Here is a 15998-nt window from a genome sequence, read left to right as displayed (position 1 = left end):
TTCTGTACCTTTACATCATTTCTTTTTATATTTCTACGTCACTGTCCCTCAATCTCCTTCTCCTTTCTTGTATGTTCTCTATTCTCTTTAAGAACCTGAGAAAAGGAAGCACAGTCCTTCTGCCGATGGCACTGTGACGCCCGTGTCTAGGGATTCTGTCACCATTCAGCGAGGAGAGCCTAGACCCACTCCCCAGGTGGCCCCCCAGCAGCTCCTTCCCCGCCCATCGGGCTCCGCGGTCCGGGGGGCACGGGAGTTTGATACACGGAGTCTGAAGGAAGAGAATTTTGTGGCGTCCATTGGTGTGTATAGACCAGAAGCAAAGGGTACATGAGGCAAAGCTCTCGGGGTATCACCGCATCTCCTACCACTGGCATCACTGCTCGCTCCTTGCAGCACCCCATTATCGTCCTCTCTTTCACCTCATGATCACACTGTCCTTCAAGGTTCCTTTTTGTCTGTCCTATAACTGTGATCTCCACCTTCCTGGTAACTAGACAAGACATATTGAGTCCTACTGACATTGAATAGGTGTGTGTTAGATGGAAAAACAAGTGGGCAGGAAGCTGAAAAATGCATGCTATATACCAAGAGAAATGGTGGATACAGTTTAAAACCACCAGGCTGTAATATTTGGGGACAAGGTGAACGCCTTAAAGAGGAAGCAAACCCTGATGGGTTTACTTCCTCTTTCATTCCCTGCAAAGGCAAAGCATAATGGACTACTATGCATCGCATAGTAGTCCATTATGTGCCACTTACCTGACACAGGAGCCAGCGAAGTCACCGCTGTCCCCTGTAGTCCGGCGCATCCATCTTCTTGGTGGTGTCTCGCGGCTCCGCCGCTGTCATTCGGCGAAGCCGCGATGACGTCACTCCCACGCATGCGTACGGGAGCCGACATGCGCGGCATCTTCGTCATGGACGATGCCACGCTCAGTGCGCCTGCGCGCCGCTGCCTACGGCGCATGCGCCGTAGACATTGGTGCCTGTCTTTCGGTAAATATCTCCTAAACAGTGTAGGTTTAGGAGATATTTCTTGGACCTACAGGTAAGCCTTAATCTAGGCTTAACTGTAGGTCAAAGTGTGTTGTAAGGGTTTACAACCACTTTAACATATTGTCTGTTTTCAGTATTCTTTCTAAAAGATCAATAGTCCTCCAGGTACTGCAGCATCTTCTGCATTAATGAGTAGATTTTACAGTTTAACCGTGTGGAATCTTGCACAGTTTCTGCTGCAGCACCCTGTATAAGGATGTGATGGCCTTGGGACCTCAGATCAACCCTGTCATCTTTTTAGGCAAGCCATACATTATGCAATTTTCTTTCACTCAACCATAGGTTGAAGGAAAGTTTATAAACTGATACTTTTAGGAACCTCAGACAACCTGTACTTCCGTAGTATTTATGGGAAAATTGCGCTTAGAGAGCTAATTGTGAATGATAATAGGTGACATAACAGCAGTCATAAATATGTACACACCATAAAATATGTTGCGCTGTCAAAATAGTGATATCTATTATAAAGTCTTTCCTCAGTGTATTATCAGAGGATATGAACCGTTACAGTCCATCACATAATCCAAACCACATTGTATGTTTAAAGTCATGAAAGTGTCCAAACACCAGTTAATCCTTAGGTGAAAAAAGGGTGGTGTCCTTCCAGTTAATGAATGGTGTATCACTTTTGTGCTCCCCAAGGGATAGATGAGAGAAAAATATTGTCTTTCCAGATAAGACCCATACATGCATTAGTGAGTATTCACCCCTCACTTCAGGTATAAGCCAGCTCAACGGTTCAGCCTGTTGATGCCAGTGATGCATATATCAATCTCAGGAGCCTCAGACCTGATCATGCAGTGAACTAGAAGGAAGAGGAAACAAACTCATTGCGCAATGTTCAATTAAAAGCACAGGAGTTTAATAGCAAAGATAAGTTACACAGGCATATCAGGGGAAACTAACATCAGTCAGACACTCTCCACGAGTAAGACATCACCGCTATTCCTCGCCTGATGTAGGTTTCGTTCAATAGAACATCATCTGTGATTCTGTAGTGCCCTAGTAGTTCAGTGAGAACTACAAGCTGTCAGTCACAATGGCTGACTGTAGTTTAGTTCTCTTATTCACCCTGGATATGGCTGTAACATGCTATGAAACATGAACTTATCTTTTAAAGGCACTTCAGACATAAATCACTGAGTTTAATTCTTGCAGTGACTGTGTCAGAAGTTTGAATTTAGAATTAAAGCAGATTTCCACCCGCTTTAAAGGAGGTGACCCCCTGACATGCCACATTTGCCATGCCACCACGACGCAGGAAGGGAGATCACCCCACCGGCAATCATCTGGGACACGTCACAGGTCCTAGATCAGGGATGGCGAACCTTGGCACCCCAGATGTTTTGGAACTACATTTCCCATGATGCTCCATTACACTGCAGAGTGCATGAGCATCATGGGAAATGTAGTTCCAAAACATCTGGAGTGCCAAGGTTCGCCATCACCGTCCTAGATGATTGCCTGGCTAGTCACGGCTCGTGCGTGTGCAGTGGGTGCCCACCACAGCCGGGCACCCAGAGTTACAATTCCGGCACCGCACAGAGGAGGGAGAGACGAGCGGGGCTTCGTTCCCCTGCATTGCTGGATCCTGGGACAGGTAAGTGTCCAATTATTAAGAGTCGGCAGCTGCAGTATTTGTAGCTGCTGACTTTAATTTTTAATTTTATTTTTTTTAAGCTAAACTCCGCTTTAAGGTAGTAAAGCTGGTGGAGCTTACTCCTTTTAGTTGAAGTGCAGCACGCATAGGTTCCTGTACATATCCGTGCAGTTACTCTTATAAATGGCACTTTATCAGAGTAGGTGCTGTTTAACTGCTTGCCGACCAGCAAGTACTGCGGCAACTAGGCTCGGCTGCGCAAATCGCCGTTATGCCACTTCTTAAAGTGACCACTAGGGTCCCGCGATCTCTTGTGACACGGCGATCCCGGGTTCTAGCGGAGAACACAATTAACCCCTTGATCGCCCTCTAGTGTTGCCCCTTTCACTGCCAGTGACGTTTTTACAATAATCCATGCATTTTTATAGCACTGATCGCTGTATAAATGCCAATGTTTGCAAAAACGTGTCAGAATTGTCCACTGTGTCCACCATAATGTCCCAGTCACAATAAAAATTGCAGATCGTTGCCATTACTAGTAAAAAAATAAATAATAAAAATGCAATAAATCTATCCCTTATTTTGTGGACGCTATAAATTTTGCGCAAACTACTCAATATACGCTTGCGATTTTTATTACCAAAAATATGTAGAAGAAAACCTATCGGCCTAAACTGAGAAAAAAATCTTTAAAAAAAAAAAAAGTGGATATTTATTATAGCAAAAAGTACAAATTTTTTTTATTTTATTTTTTCGGGTTTTTTTTTGTTTATAGAGCAAAAAATAAACGCAGAGATGATCAAATACCACCAAAAGAAAGCTCTGTTTGTGGGGAAAAAAAGGCCAGGCCATTTAGCAGTCAAATCTTACGGAGTTGAAGCAGTTAAATGTCCCAATGCCAGTATAGATAGCATATACTGTTGGTGATCCAGTTGGCTAGTGTAGATACTTGGTAACAAATTTTGCCAGTCTTTGTCTTGTGTATATGTGAATTTGCAGGCAAATACCATGTGAGGTTTCCACTGGCAGTGTAAGCATGGTGTACTGATTGAGTGTAGGCTTGTTGTGTGGTTGTGATACTGGAAGTTGTGATGTGAGTCTATTTTAATTACCTTTGATGTATCAATATGATTTGAGAGAATCATAATGAATAACAAACATCATTTTATAATGTCTGAAGGAATGCAACCGTTTCCCCTGGCAACCAGGCAATTCCTGCTGCTTATGTTTATGTTTTGGTACAGGATTAGCGTTTTAAGCTAAACTCTTATATATATTTCTCGATAGTCATAAGGAAATCTGCTTTATGTGCACCAAATGTCTACAAACCTAGCAATTACTTTGTAAAAGTCTCAGTGACATCATCATTATGCAGTACCGGAGCAGAGTTGTGGGAGGGGCCCAGCAGGCTCCAGCTGTAGTAAACTACAGGAGGGGGGCCGATACAAGACCAGTCACCCTGCACAAGGGGAAAAAAACAGCAGTGACCAGTCTTACAGAAATCTTCTGCATATTGGCAAACTTCCATACTGCACAGACATGGGAGAAATTGACAAAGCCCACCAAGATTATAGTAAGGGCACACGCACACTTCTTGTATTTTGGATATTTGTTTATCCAAAAAAGTTCAGCTTTAGTTTTCCCCTTAGTAGCTATAACATGAGACTGCATTTTACTTGCTAACCCATTTCATTTTGATGCATTCTTTGATAGTGGCTGCCTTCATTGCATAGTGGTGTGAATGTAGCAGTTGTCCAGAGTCAATATTTCTATTATAATGTATCTTATGGATGCCATAATTCGCTTTCCCCGTTTTTCAGGCCAGTTGACCTTTCTCTGCCATCGTAGGTCTTTTGTTACCCATCTCTGTGGATGTATTCGCTTGCAGATGGGTCATTGTGGTAGATAATAATTGCAATTCGTATGCCACATGCAATTAATGGAGATGAGAACTGCGATATCTGTGAGAGGTCTCTAGCATTGGAGACCTTTTACGTGACTGCCTGGTGTGCATACACTCGCTTTCAGATGAGAGAGGGAAGAGTCTGCTGGCCTGGACATAACAGGCGGACTAAAGGCCCGTACACACAATACGAAAATTGTTGAAAAAATACAGATTTTGAAGCGATTGTACGATAATTGGATCTTTAGTACACAGATTTCGAGTGCTGATCATGATATTTCATCTGATTGTTATCCGATAAGCACAAAAAAATTTCTTGTGCGATAACCAGATCATATGATTTTCATTTAATCGGTACAGTTGTCTTTTGAAAATACAACACAAATACACTGCAACAAAGGACATCACTGCCGATTTTTTTTATTTATTTTTTCTTTCTTTTTTATTCGGTCGTACGATAATTTTCATAACTTTAGTTACCGTATATACTCGAGTATAGGCCGACCCGAATATAAGCCGAGGCCCCCAATTTACCCCCAAAAAAACTGGCAAACTTATTGACTCGTGTATAAGCCGAGGGTGAGACATGCCTGTCCATCCCTGTGTGTGTCCGTCCATCCCTGTGTGTCCGTCCATCCCTGTGTGTCCGTCCATCCGTGTGTGTCCATCCATCCATCCATCCCTGTGTGTGTGTGTCTCCATCCATCCATCCATCCATCCCTGTGTGTGTGTGTCTCCATCCATCCATCCATCCATCCCTGTGTGTGTGTGTCTCCATCCATCCATCCATCCATCCCTGTGTGTGTGTGTCTCCATCCATCCATCCATCCCTGTGTGTGTGTGTATCCATCCATCCATCCATCCCTGTGTGTGTGTGTGTCTCCATCCATCCATCCATCCGTGTGTGTGTGTCTCCATCCGTGTGTGTGTGTGTGTGTGTGTGTGTGTCCAGCCTACCTGTGTCCCGAGCCTTTGTCCCGAGCCTCCGTCCCGTGTCGTGCCTTGCCTTCGTCCCGTCCCGTCCCGTCCTGTCCTGTCCCGTGCCGTGCGTTGCCTTGCCTCCGTCCCGTGCCCTCTTCGTCGGCGGCCATTGTAAAATTCAAAAGCCGCGCCTCCTCCTTCGCCTGTGATAGGCGGAACACTGAATTTCCCAGCAGCCTGTGTTCCGCCTATCACGGACGTCGTATCATCCTCGTCCGTAGTACGAGGATGAGCGGATGCCCGTGATAGGCGGAACACAGGCTGCTGGGAAATTCAGTGTTCCGCCTATCACAGGCGAAGGCGGAGCCGGAGGCGCGGCTTTTGAATCAGAATGGCCGCTGTCTGTCTGCTCGACACGCTGATCGAGCGGGCAGACAGCGATGACTCGAGTATAAGCCGAGGGGGGCACTTTCAGCCTCAAAAAAGAGGCTGAAAATCTCGGCTTATACTCGAGTATATACGGTAACCCTTCATGTTCGATATGCGACTAGCATGAAAAAAAGGGGTGATCTTTCGTTCGATTTTCAGATCGTGTATGGGGCTTTAGTATGCATCATGTAATATACACGATTATATTGTAGTCGCATGACAAAGGGATTTGAGATTTGGGTGAGACTGCAGACTTTCTCTGAAAAATACATTCCTTCCTACTTGCATTGGTTACAAACCAAAAAAAAGTACAGTAAAACCTTGGTTTGAGAGTAACTTGGTTTGACAGCTTTTTGCAAGACCAGCTAAGTTTTTAAATACATTGTGACTTGATTTACAAGTAGCGTCATGTCACAACTGAGTATAAGAGAAGAGAGGCACCTCTTAAGTGTAGCAATGTGGTTACATTTAATGAAGGTACAACTTTTAGCAAGTCGTGTGGTTGATGATTAAAACAGGCACATCTAAGTATGCAGGCATCCGAGGTAAAGCTGTCCACATAGACCCTCCTCCTCACTGCCATTGACGTTATCCCTTCCACGCTGTGCACCTCGCTTTCAAATTGATGTACTGCAGGGTAGTCTTCACGGTCACAATTGCAGACTGACAGCGGTGCGGAGGATGGTCTATGTGGACAGCTTTCCCCCGGATGCCTTCATACTTGGATATGCCTCTCTTAGACCCCTTTCACACCACACCGCCCATTGCGTCTGCGGTAAAATGCTGCTATTTTTATCTGCGTTTTACCGCCGGATTTGCAACGCATTTCGGGCGCTAGCAGGGCGCTTTTACCCCCGCTAGCGGCAGCGAAAGGGTTAAAACCGCCTGCAATATGCCGCAATAGCTGCGTTTTGCCGGCGGTATTATAGCGCTGCCCCATTGATTTCAATGGGGAGCAGCGGTGGAGGAGCGGTAAACACACCGATCCTTCACCGCTGTAAAGAAGCTGCTGGCAGGACTTTTTTCTGATGTCCTGCCAGTGCACCGCTTTAGTGTGAAAGCCCTTGGGCTTTCACACTACATACAATGGTACGGCTTCTTTAGGGCGGATTGCAGGCGCTATTTCTAACGCTATAGCGCCTGCAAAACGCCCTGGTGTGAAAGGGGTCTTAATCATCAACCATGTGAGTTGCTTAATGTTGTACCTTAAATAAATGTAAACATATTGATTGCTACACTTAGCAACACCTCTCTTCTTTTTTTTTTTTGTGTAATCAGTATTTATTGCAATATAGCAGAAACAGAAACATGAAAAACAATACAGGTCCAACATCACATTGAAGTGCAATATTTATCGGCCTCAAAAAAGGCCGCTCCAGTGCTAGAGTAACATCATGTAAGTTGAACATTTAAACAGACTTAAAGAGAGAGGTCTTAGAGTCATAAAGAGAAGGAGAATGTCTTGGGTGTATACATAGCAGGCGGGCTGGGAAACCCAGATAAGTGCCAGGGTAAAAAAGAAACAATTACCTCAACCAATAGTGGGTCAAAATCCGGCAGAAAGAGACCTGAAAAATGGACACCGTCCCGGCACTAGGGTAGAGGGGGGGGGCCCCAACAGCCGCCAGCTCTCTCTTCTTTTATACTCTGTAGCTCCGGCTGGATTTTGCTTCTAATCCCCTTGTGGAGGCTTCCATTTGTGGATGGACATTTTATGGTTACACAACCTATCACATTACTATAATCTTTTTGCATGGACTATAAACTGCAGGATTTATGGAAAGATGGTTATGGAATGAATCTCATGAGTTTCCATTATTTCTTATGGGGAAATCTGATTTGATATACAAGTGCTTTGGATTACAAGCATGTTTCCAGAACACATTTTTCTTGCAATCCATGGTCTTGCTGTAATATGAATTTAATGCTTGTATTAAATTTTGGGGGATGGATTTTTTTTTTTTTTTAACTTGGCTAGAGATTTTATGTCTATCTTGTTAGACTCTGTATTGAGAGTCTTTGATCGGATTTTTAGGCTATTGCACCCAGGTTCTGTCTTATATTGGAAATTGAAACTGGAAGGTTTTTTTTCTTCACACAATGGGAGATTTGGGTGCACAGCAGTTGGTGTCTTCTCTTTTTTTACTACTGTGTTTTGGGCTCTCTTCTGATTTGGCTTTCTTTTGAATGCCATCATCTCTATCAGTTTGTTCCCAAAATGTCGTTATCTTCCAGTGGGCGGTGTATGGATGCGTATTTTTGCCATGTGCCCCACCCATGAAGTGTCCCTAACTATCACTATTGTATCCCAGAATCAGTATTTGGGGCAGTGGACCTCACCTGAAGCTTTGGACAGGAGTCAGTTCAAGTTTCTTGAGGTTTACGTTAATAACTCCCCCCCCTTTTTTATTTATTTTTTTGATTATCAAAACCATAAATAGTGCTTTAGGAAACACACTCAGGTGGCCAGTGTGCATGTGAATAGCTGTTATCTGAGCCACCAGATCTCAGTTTTTATGTGCAGAGCCATTTAGTGTGTTCTTGTAATCGCACCAACACAATTATAAACACTAGGGTTTACAGCCGAGGAAGTGCTCCTTTCTCCATTGTGATTAGGCCCCTTTCACACTGCCACATCTTGAAAGTAATGTGATTTTTTTTTTTTTTTTTTTTTTTTTCCCCCTCTGTGAGTTTAGGGAATGCCTTTGTAAACTTGAGGTCTATGGACCTCAACTCGAATCAATGTCAGACCAAAGTAGTACAGGGACTACGTTGAAGTCGGTGTGACCTTGATGTAGCACAGATGTGAATGGCACTCTTTGGAAATCTTGGGGTACGACTTGTCATGCACTCCCAAGTCGCAGGACAAGTCGCAAGTGTGAAAGGAGCCTTGGGCTGAATGTATGTAAAGATGATGCAGATTGAAATTGAAGGAAGGTGGTGGTGGGGGTCATATGGTACTACTGATACCCACCAATACATAAGGAGTGAAAAAGCAAGCAAACCCACATTTTTGTATATATAACAAATAATATATCATATATTAAAAAAAAAAATAAAAACGGTTATCAGATACCTCCAAAACAGATCTTTCAAAATGATATAATTTTAATTTGGGTACAGGGTTATTTGGCTGAGTAATTGTAAGTCAAACTATCACAGCACTGATATCCAGTCTTGTTTGCCCATTTCAAGGCAGTGTGCTTTCATAACAATAGAAGTGGAGTTATTAGAATGGATCTTGTAAAATTTGCTACAAGAAAATAGTTTGCAGTACATTTCCCACAATGATGGGGAAATATCATTGGCTTATAGGCACACACCCTCAAGTTGTTCCTTCAAACACTTATAAAGTCCCCATGTGTCAATGTGTATCATTGTGTGTATGGATGTAGTATGGAACTTAAACCATTTGGAGTGTACTTCTCTTTTTTTGTGATGAGTGTTGCCATTCCCACACCACTGTTGGAATCTTATGTTGTGTACATTCCCGGTGTAATATTTATACTGTTGCATAATCTGTTGGATGAGGAGCCCAATTACCAGTATTTAACCACGTGGATGTCCAGTTTGGCGGGGAGGGGGTGGGGTTATGTCCTAGAATACACTGAGAGACAGTTATTTGCTCCACATAACTGTAAAGATGCAGGTTGCAGTTCTTCTTCTTAGAATATAATGAGCAATGTTGGCCATGATTTAAATGTTGTATATAGGGAAGTTACCGTAGTTTATATGGGGTATGCTTACTTATGTATTCCTATGTATATATACCTTTGAGTATATATGCATATATAAATGTATATTTATGTATACTACGTGCACATACATAAATATAATGTATCAGCTACTAATTGTGCCCTTTTCTCTCTAACACTTTCTTGCCATTACCCTTGTGCTCATGTAGTGACCTTTTGTGAACACTTGCACCCCCTCCTCCCCTAATAGTGATGTAGTGGGTGAGGAGATCTGTGTCCATTTATAGCCTGTCTGATCCACATCTGACTCTCTCTCTGTCTTTCTCTCCTGCTTGCAATGCATCTTGGGTAGAGTTGTGGAACAAGCATCGGGAAGTGAAAAAGCAAAAAGCTATGGATAAACAGAGTAAGAATCCAGAGAAACCCCCCAAACCTTTCCCAGATCTGCCAGCAGGGTGTCCCTATGGTTTTAAGCCTCAGGGCATGCCTATGTATCGCGCTTTTTAGCGGACCTTCTAGTAAATTGCAGAGAGAGTTTTGAAGAAGGTGGCACAGGCCACCCCTAAACCATTTGTTTCCAGTTGTTGGCACCAACTTCTCTCCAAAAATGTGTGAATGGATCCTTCAAAAGGATTAAAATTGCACACTTGACGTTTGCTCTTAGGGATACATTTATTACGCATTAACTGTTAACAGGCAAGTTTGTTAATATCACTTTCCTTTGATTATTGTGCTTTAAGATTTGTTGTCACAGGCCCAAGCCAGTGCAACAAGGCTTTGTTTACAATTGGCCTGTCTGCGCTTTATAATTTAGAAAAGCACATGTTGAGTTTAGGACTGAAAACGAGGAATGCATCAAGGATCCCTCCTAGATGTGCATTCTGCTTTTCACACCCAACTACCTGGGATTGCATGGGGTTAAGGGATGGGTAAGGTTTAGCGAAACACCCAAGTGTTCCCAGTGAGGGTACTGTTAATGCTACAGCATACCAAGACATTTAAGACAATCGTGTGCTTCCAACTTTGTGCCAACAGTTTATGTAAGATATAGCGACATGGTTTGATTTAGTTCATTAAAGGAACTCGAGTGACCTGCACAAAATTGTGACCTCATTCCTATTGAACATCTTTGGGATGTCTTGGAACACCGATTGCGAGCCAGGTCTATTCTTCTAAATTCGGTATCTGAATTGGCACGTTCAGTGCCAGGCAACCGTTCCTGCACGCCTGTCAGATTTTGACAAGTGTCCATGCAGCTGCTGTCTGTATTCACTTCCACGGGTTGCCTGCACGCAACTTGGAGCAGATGCAAAAAAAAAAAGCCTCATGCACACAGTACGAGTGGCAGAGCCTGTGTGAATGAGGCCTTTGGCACTTATCCACTTTAATTGAATAAGTGGAGGATCTCTTTAGACTGAAGGTTATACACACCTGCTTTGTTGCTTGAAACCTGAATTAGAAGTCCTCCGGCAAGTAACCGGTGCTCTTGAAAAGAGCGTCTTACTTGAAGCAGGCTTTTCTTACACACCTATGGGGTCTGCCATTATCAGTCCCCTTCTGAAAATGGTGGTGGTCTGGCTAATACACCGACCAACTCGGTTCAATAAGGCTTAAGTCACTGAACTGGGACAAAAATGCATATATGCAATGCCACAACAGAGGGTGTCTTCTTTTTACTGAGGGTTCTAGAAGCTTTATATACTGCCACCGTTTCTATATTTGTTCAGCTGCCACAATCATGTCATAACAACATGATGACCTCTATAGTAGATTCTACGTAGTCTAGACCGGGGGTCTACAAACATGAGAGCCACATTGTCCAGATATTTACAGGATGAAAAAAATTAATAAAAATTAATGAATATGTTTAACTTGGATTCTTTTGCAATCCGCGCGATATGATTCAGAACAAGAGAGACAATTTTAGTAAGACTCCCCATCAGAGCCTTCCTACCCCCCGTCAGTGTTCCCATCACAGTCAGTTTTCCTCCCCCTTTATGTCAGAGTTGCCCTCACCACTGTAAGATTTGCAGAGTGGCTTTGGTAACTGGGCAGGATCCCAAAGGGGAGCAGGTAAAGACAAAGGAAGTTATGTCCTCCTGTAAATGTTAAGGCAAGCATGTCATTGGTTACTAGTATCCCAGCGTGGATAAAGGGAGATCATAAGCAGCCTCTGCCCTAAAACTTCAATATGTGCACACTGAGCATACTCCACTGACCTTAGCTGTGGGCTAGGTGTGGCCTTCTGGCTTGACCTAAGGCTCTTAACCATCTCATGATTAGACCCCTAATGGATTGCTAAAATTGTCCCTATACTCCTTCACCAGACTGTCAAAAGTATCATCATTACTACCACCACCAGTCCAGCTTGGGACACGATTGACTCCCACCGACAACGGATATCACGTCATTTTCTACTTTCATTGCCCATGGTCTGGCCTCCGTGAACTGGCTCTTTGTTTTATGTTTGAGGGCCCCTGGTCTGGATTAAACAAAAACATTTGGACATGATCTGCAAGAGATTCCCCTTCATTATGACCTTGTAGAACAGAAACAAGTTATCGAGACAAAAATCTCCTTATTGGACACACAAAAAAAAGACCGATTCCCGTCCAAAACTTTGTTGTTGGTCTTAAATTTTACTAGATGACTGCTAGTACTTATACAAAGCTGCTTTGTTCCTTTAGAATAGATTGCAACCATTTAGATAAGCTGGCAGATTTTTTATTGGTGAACGATTTGTTGGGGTTTCTTGTCTTAAGTTAGTAACTGTAGTGGTGAACTCACTCCTCCCCTCTCCTTCCATCTTTCTGAGCTAACGCTTTTTAATCATGCCCTCACTCCTCTCTCATGTCACTCAGCACCATATAAGCAGGGTGGGCTCCGTTTTCTAATGTCTTCACTGCTTCAGCCAACGTGACACTGAACGATGCACAATACCCTGCAGCAGTGAAACCCTGCCTGTCTGTAGCCACTCATTTTGCATCTATGACAGGTTTGGTTTCTCAGTTTCTAAAAATTCCAAATGTATTCAGTTTTCACTAATGTCTGCTAGATATGATTGACTTTTCATTACATTGGCCGTGATCAAATGGCCATTAGGCATTTGAATGTACCTTTAATCAAAGCCACCTGCATTGAGGTTTACAAAGTATAACATCTGAGGAGGAGTGATATGCACTAATCATAGTTTTAACTTGTATTTGTATTGTTACTGTTACTACTTGTACTAATTTTTTTGCACTATATCGTTTTTATTTTTGGACACATCTAGTACAGATATGGACACTTTATCTACACCCCAAACAAGTGTTTTATAAAAAAAAATATATATATATATATATATATATATATATATATATATATATATATATATATATATATATATATATATATATATATATATATATATATATATATATATATATATATATATAAAAATTTATTATCCAATATCTGCTGAGGGATGTCAGTCCTTTGTCTAGACTTTCCTGATTTTATCCAGGTACCTTCATGGTTGGGGAATTCCCCTTTGAACCAGTCACCTTGTGCCCTCCATTTTTATCCATCCCTAAGATCATGAAAGGGAAGTTTCTACTGAAGGTAAACAGACCATTTTATAGAGTATGTTGTCACATAATGTTCAGAAGATTACATGTGTATATACAGGGCAATTTCTTAAATGCATTAGCCCAGATAATCCAATTGGAATCCATACTGCCCCACACTCTAACTTAAATCCAATTGGTTGCTATAAGTTCCATTATTTGAGGATATGAAGTTTTTAGGTGGTCTTCTATTACTAGCCAAGTGGTCTGTCTTCCTATTCAGCATCGTTGGCCAAGGCAATGTAAATGTGTTGCAGACAAGCATCTGCCTTGCTTGATTTTTATCACTTGATTTTAATTTGATATTTTTCTGGTTTTACTGTCATGCTCCTGGGCAGTTTCTTCAACTATTAAAAAAAAAAAAACTTTTTTTTTTTTAAATTCGCAATGAACTGATTTCCAAGACAAACGATTGTCACGGGAGTCAATCAGTCCTTCAGCTTATTGGACAAAAATAAAAATCTTTTTGTTTGTGGCCAGATTAATATGAGCACCCTTAGCCTGTTTTGCCACCTCTCACTGCTTCTAAGCTGCTGTCCTCCTTTACCTTCTGTAGGCACAGAGCAGCCCAAGCAGGTCATCGATAGTGCAGACACGGAGGAGAAGAAGTCTCAAATTAGTGCAGATAGTGGCTTGAGTGTCACCTCAGGATCTCAGGTAAGGTGAAGACATTCCACAGTGAGCTGTCCTTGAACCATTGTTGGGATACTTTTAAGAATAACTCTGCTATGGCCATATTCCTGAAGGCCATTTATTCCCATTATACATTTAGAAACCTTGTAGCTTATTTTATGTAAAAATGTTTTTCTGTTTTTTCTCATATTTCTGTAAAGTGTGTGGAAAAAATTTGAATTTGTCTCCCAGATTTTAAAGGATAAGTTCACCTTTTGGAAACAATAAATGCACATTTTTTGCAGTTAAAAAATATTTTTTTTCCTAAGGAGCCTGCAGAGCATTACACCCCTGATCAGCAGATTGTGGGTGCAAAATCGGGCTCCTGCAGACTCTTGGGATAGCTGTCTGACCGAACATCATAGGGGCAGACAGTTAGCTGAGAGCAGGAAGAATCAATGAACAACCAGAATGCTCACCAGTGCCCTCCTAATTGATAACTACAAGCTGTCAGCTGCAGTGGCTGACGGTACTCGTAGTCTATGCATTCACAAAAAATGGAATAAATGACTCGTCCATGTGGTTGGAGCCCCGTCCCGCCACACTATTTATAAATTGTGACAATGGATGCAGGGGGAAGGTCCCCTGCCCACTGTGAAAGGGGGGGTGGCACTGGAACATGTTATATGTTCCATTTGTTTTTAGGGTGGAACATGTAACTTGTTCCAATGGTGTACTTGTCCTTTACCACTCCTCCTCATCATCCTTGGCATGTCATAGCTTGAGAAGGTCTAAGGTTGGAGACAAAAAAAAAAAGCATTGGCTCATATCACATAGTTGCCTTGAGCTACTCTGCTACCAGTTGGGCAAATCAATTCATGAATTTGCCAGATCTCATGTATCCTGCTTACCTGGATTTGTGGGTTACATGAATTATTGTAGACCAGTGATAACATATTTAAGAAAGTCCCTCTGCCTAACGATACAATAATCTACAGGATGTGGCACCCTTATAACCTATCTGTATCCGCAATACCACGTGCTATGATACAATACATTTTTTCATTGCATATTTAAGAAAGCCGCAGTTTGCATTTCATCAGAAAAAAAAAACGATCCACCAAGTTTTGCCAATTCAGAAATCATTGCGTGGATCCCCAGAGGTGCATTAGCCAGTCATCTAGCAGGCACATGTCTGTGAAGCTTTCTGGTGGTGGATTTTGCTGGGAAAGTAAATTTCATCCAATTGCCAAAATCATATATAAACTCAAATAGCTTCAATATCATTAAATCTGCAGCTTAGATAAAATATTTGGTAATCCGTCCATAGAGGTCTTTGTTCAGGCTCTTCGGGTATAATGAGACAACTGTCCCTGTCTCCTGTTCTCCAGCGTTGTCACCCTGTCATACACTCTCCCAATGGAAACCATAAGCAACCACAGTGAAACGCATAAGACCCCTTTCACAATAAGGCACTTTACAGGCGCTACATCGCTAATAGTAGCGCCTGCATAGCGCCTGTAAAGTGCCTCACCTGTCTTTCCTTAAACACTGAAGCGGTGTGCTGCCAGGACTCTAAAAATGTACTGCTAGTAGCATCTTTGGAGTGGTGAAGGAGCGGTGTATACATGGCTCCTGCCTATTGAACTGAATGGGCACCACTGCCAGCGAAGCGCAGCTGAAAATAGCAACTCTTTAGCACAGACGCCCCAGTCTGAAAGGGGTCTTATACAGGTAAAGGAACTGTTGTCTCCCTCAGAAAAGACACCCTAAAATAATGTGCAGTCTTGACTGGAGTGCATATAGACTGGATGGGGCTGCAAAGAAGCTGTAGGAGATATCATTGCGGAATTGAAGTAAAGGATCAAACAAGACAAAAAACAGGTTTACTGTAATTTGGAAACTAAATGTCATTCACTTAGGGTTTGCATGTACTTTGAGTGGTTGTATTTAGCAGCTACCAACTTTAAAATAAAAAGGTTAGATAGCCATTAAAAATTAGAACTGAAATTCTTTTGCATGTTAAAGTGATATTAAAGTTTTTTTTTTTTTAATAACAAACATATGCTCACCTGCTCTGTTTGCACAAAGCAGCCCACATACTCCTCTTCTCGGGTCCCTCTCTGATGTTCTTTGGCACTCCCTCCTGCCGAGTGCCCCCAAAGCAAGCA

The 15998-nt window shown here is 42.4% G+C and overlaps 1 protein-coding gene across 38 annotated transcripts in view; it reads left to right on the top strand.

The window, feature by feature from the left end:
- Nucleotides 1-15998, top strand: part of MADD (MAP kinase activating death domain) — a 170675-nt gene that overhangs the window by 111667 nt on the left and 43010 nt on the right. For 18 of the 38 annotated variants that reach the window (XM_077461046.1, XM_077461019.1, XM_077460995.1 and 15 more), the window contains 3 exons: nucleotides 93-302; nucleotides 9960-10013; nucleotides 13772-13872. In XM_077461046.1, coding sequence (XP_077317172.1) covers nucleotides 93-302; nucleotides 9960-10013; nucleotides 13772-13872 — 365 coding nt within the window. The remainder of the gene's footprint in view (nucleotides 1-92; nucleotides 303-9959; nucleotides 10014-13771; nucleotides 13873-15998) is intronic. The other 20 variants (XM_077461086.1, XM_077461084.1, XM_077461077.1 and 17 more) reach the window with 2 other exon arrangements.

Source organism: Lithobates pipiens, unplaced genomic scaffold (assembly GCF_037356315.1).
Source record: "Lithobates pipiens isolate NorthernLeopardFrog02 unplaced genomic scaffold, aLitPip1_a1.2 Scaffold_10, whole genome shotgun sequence".
NCBI classification, from domain to species: Eukaryota; Metazoa; Chordata; class Amphibia; order Anura; family Ranidae; genus Lithobates; species Lithobates pipiens.
This window is presented reverse-complemented; position numbering and strand designations above follow the sequence as displayed.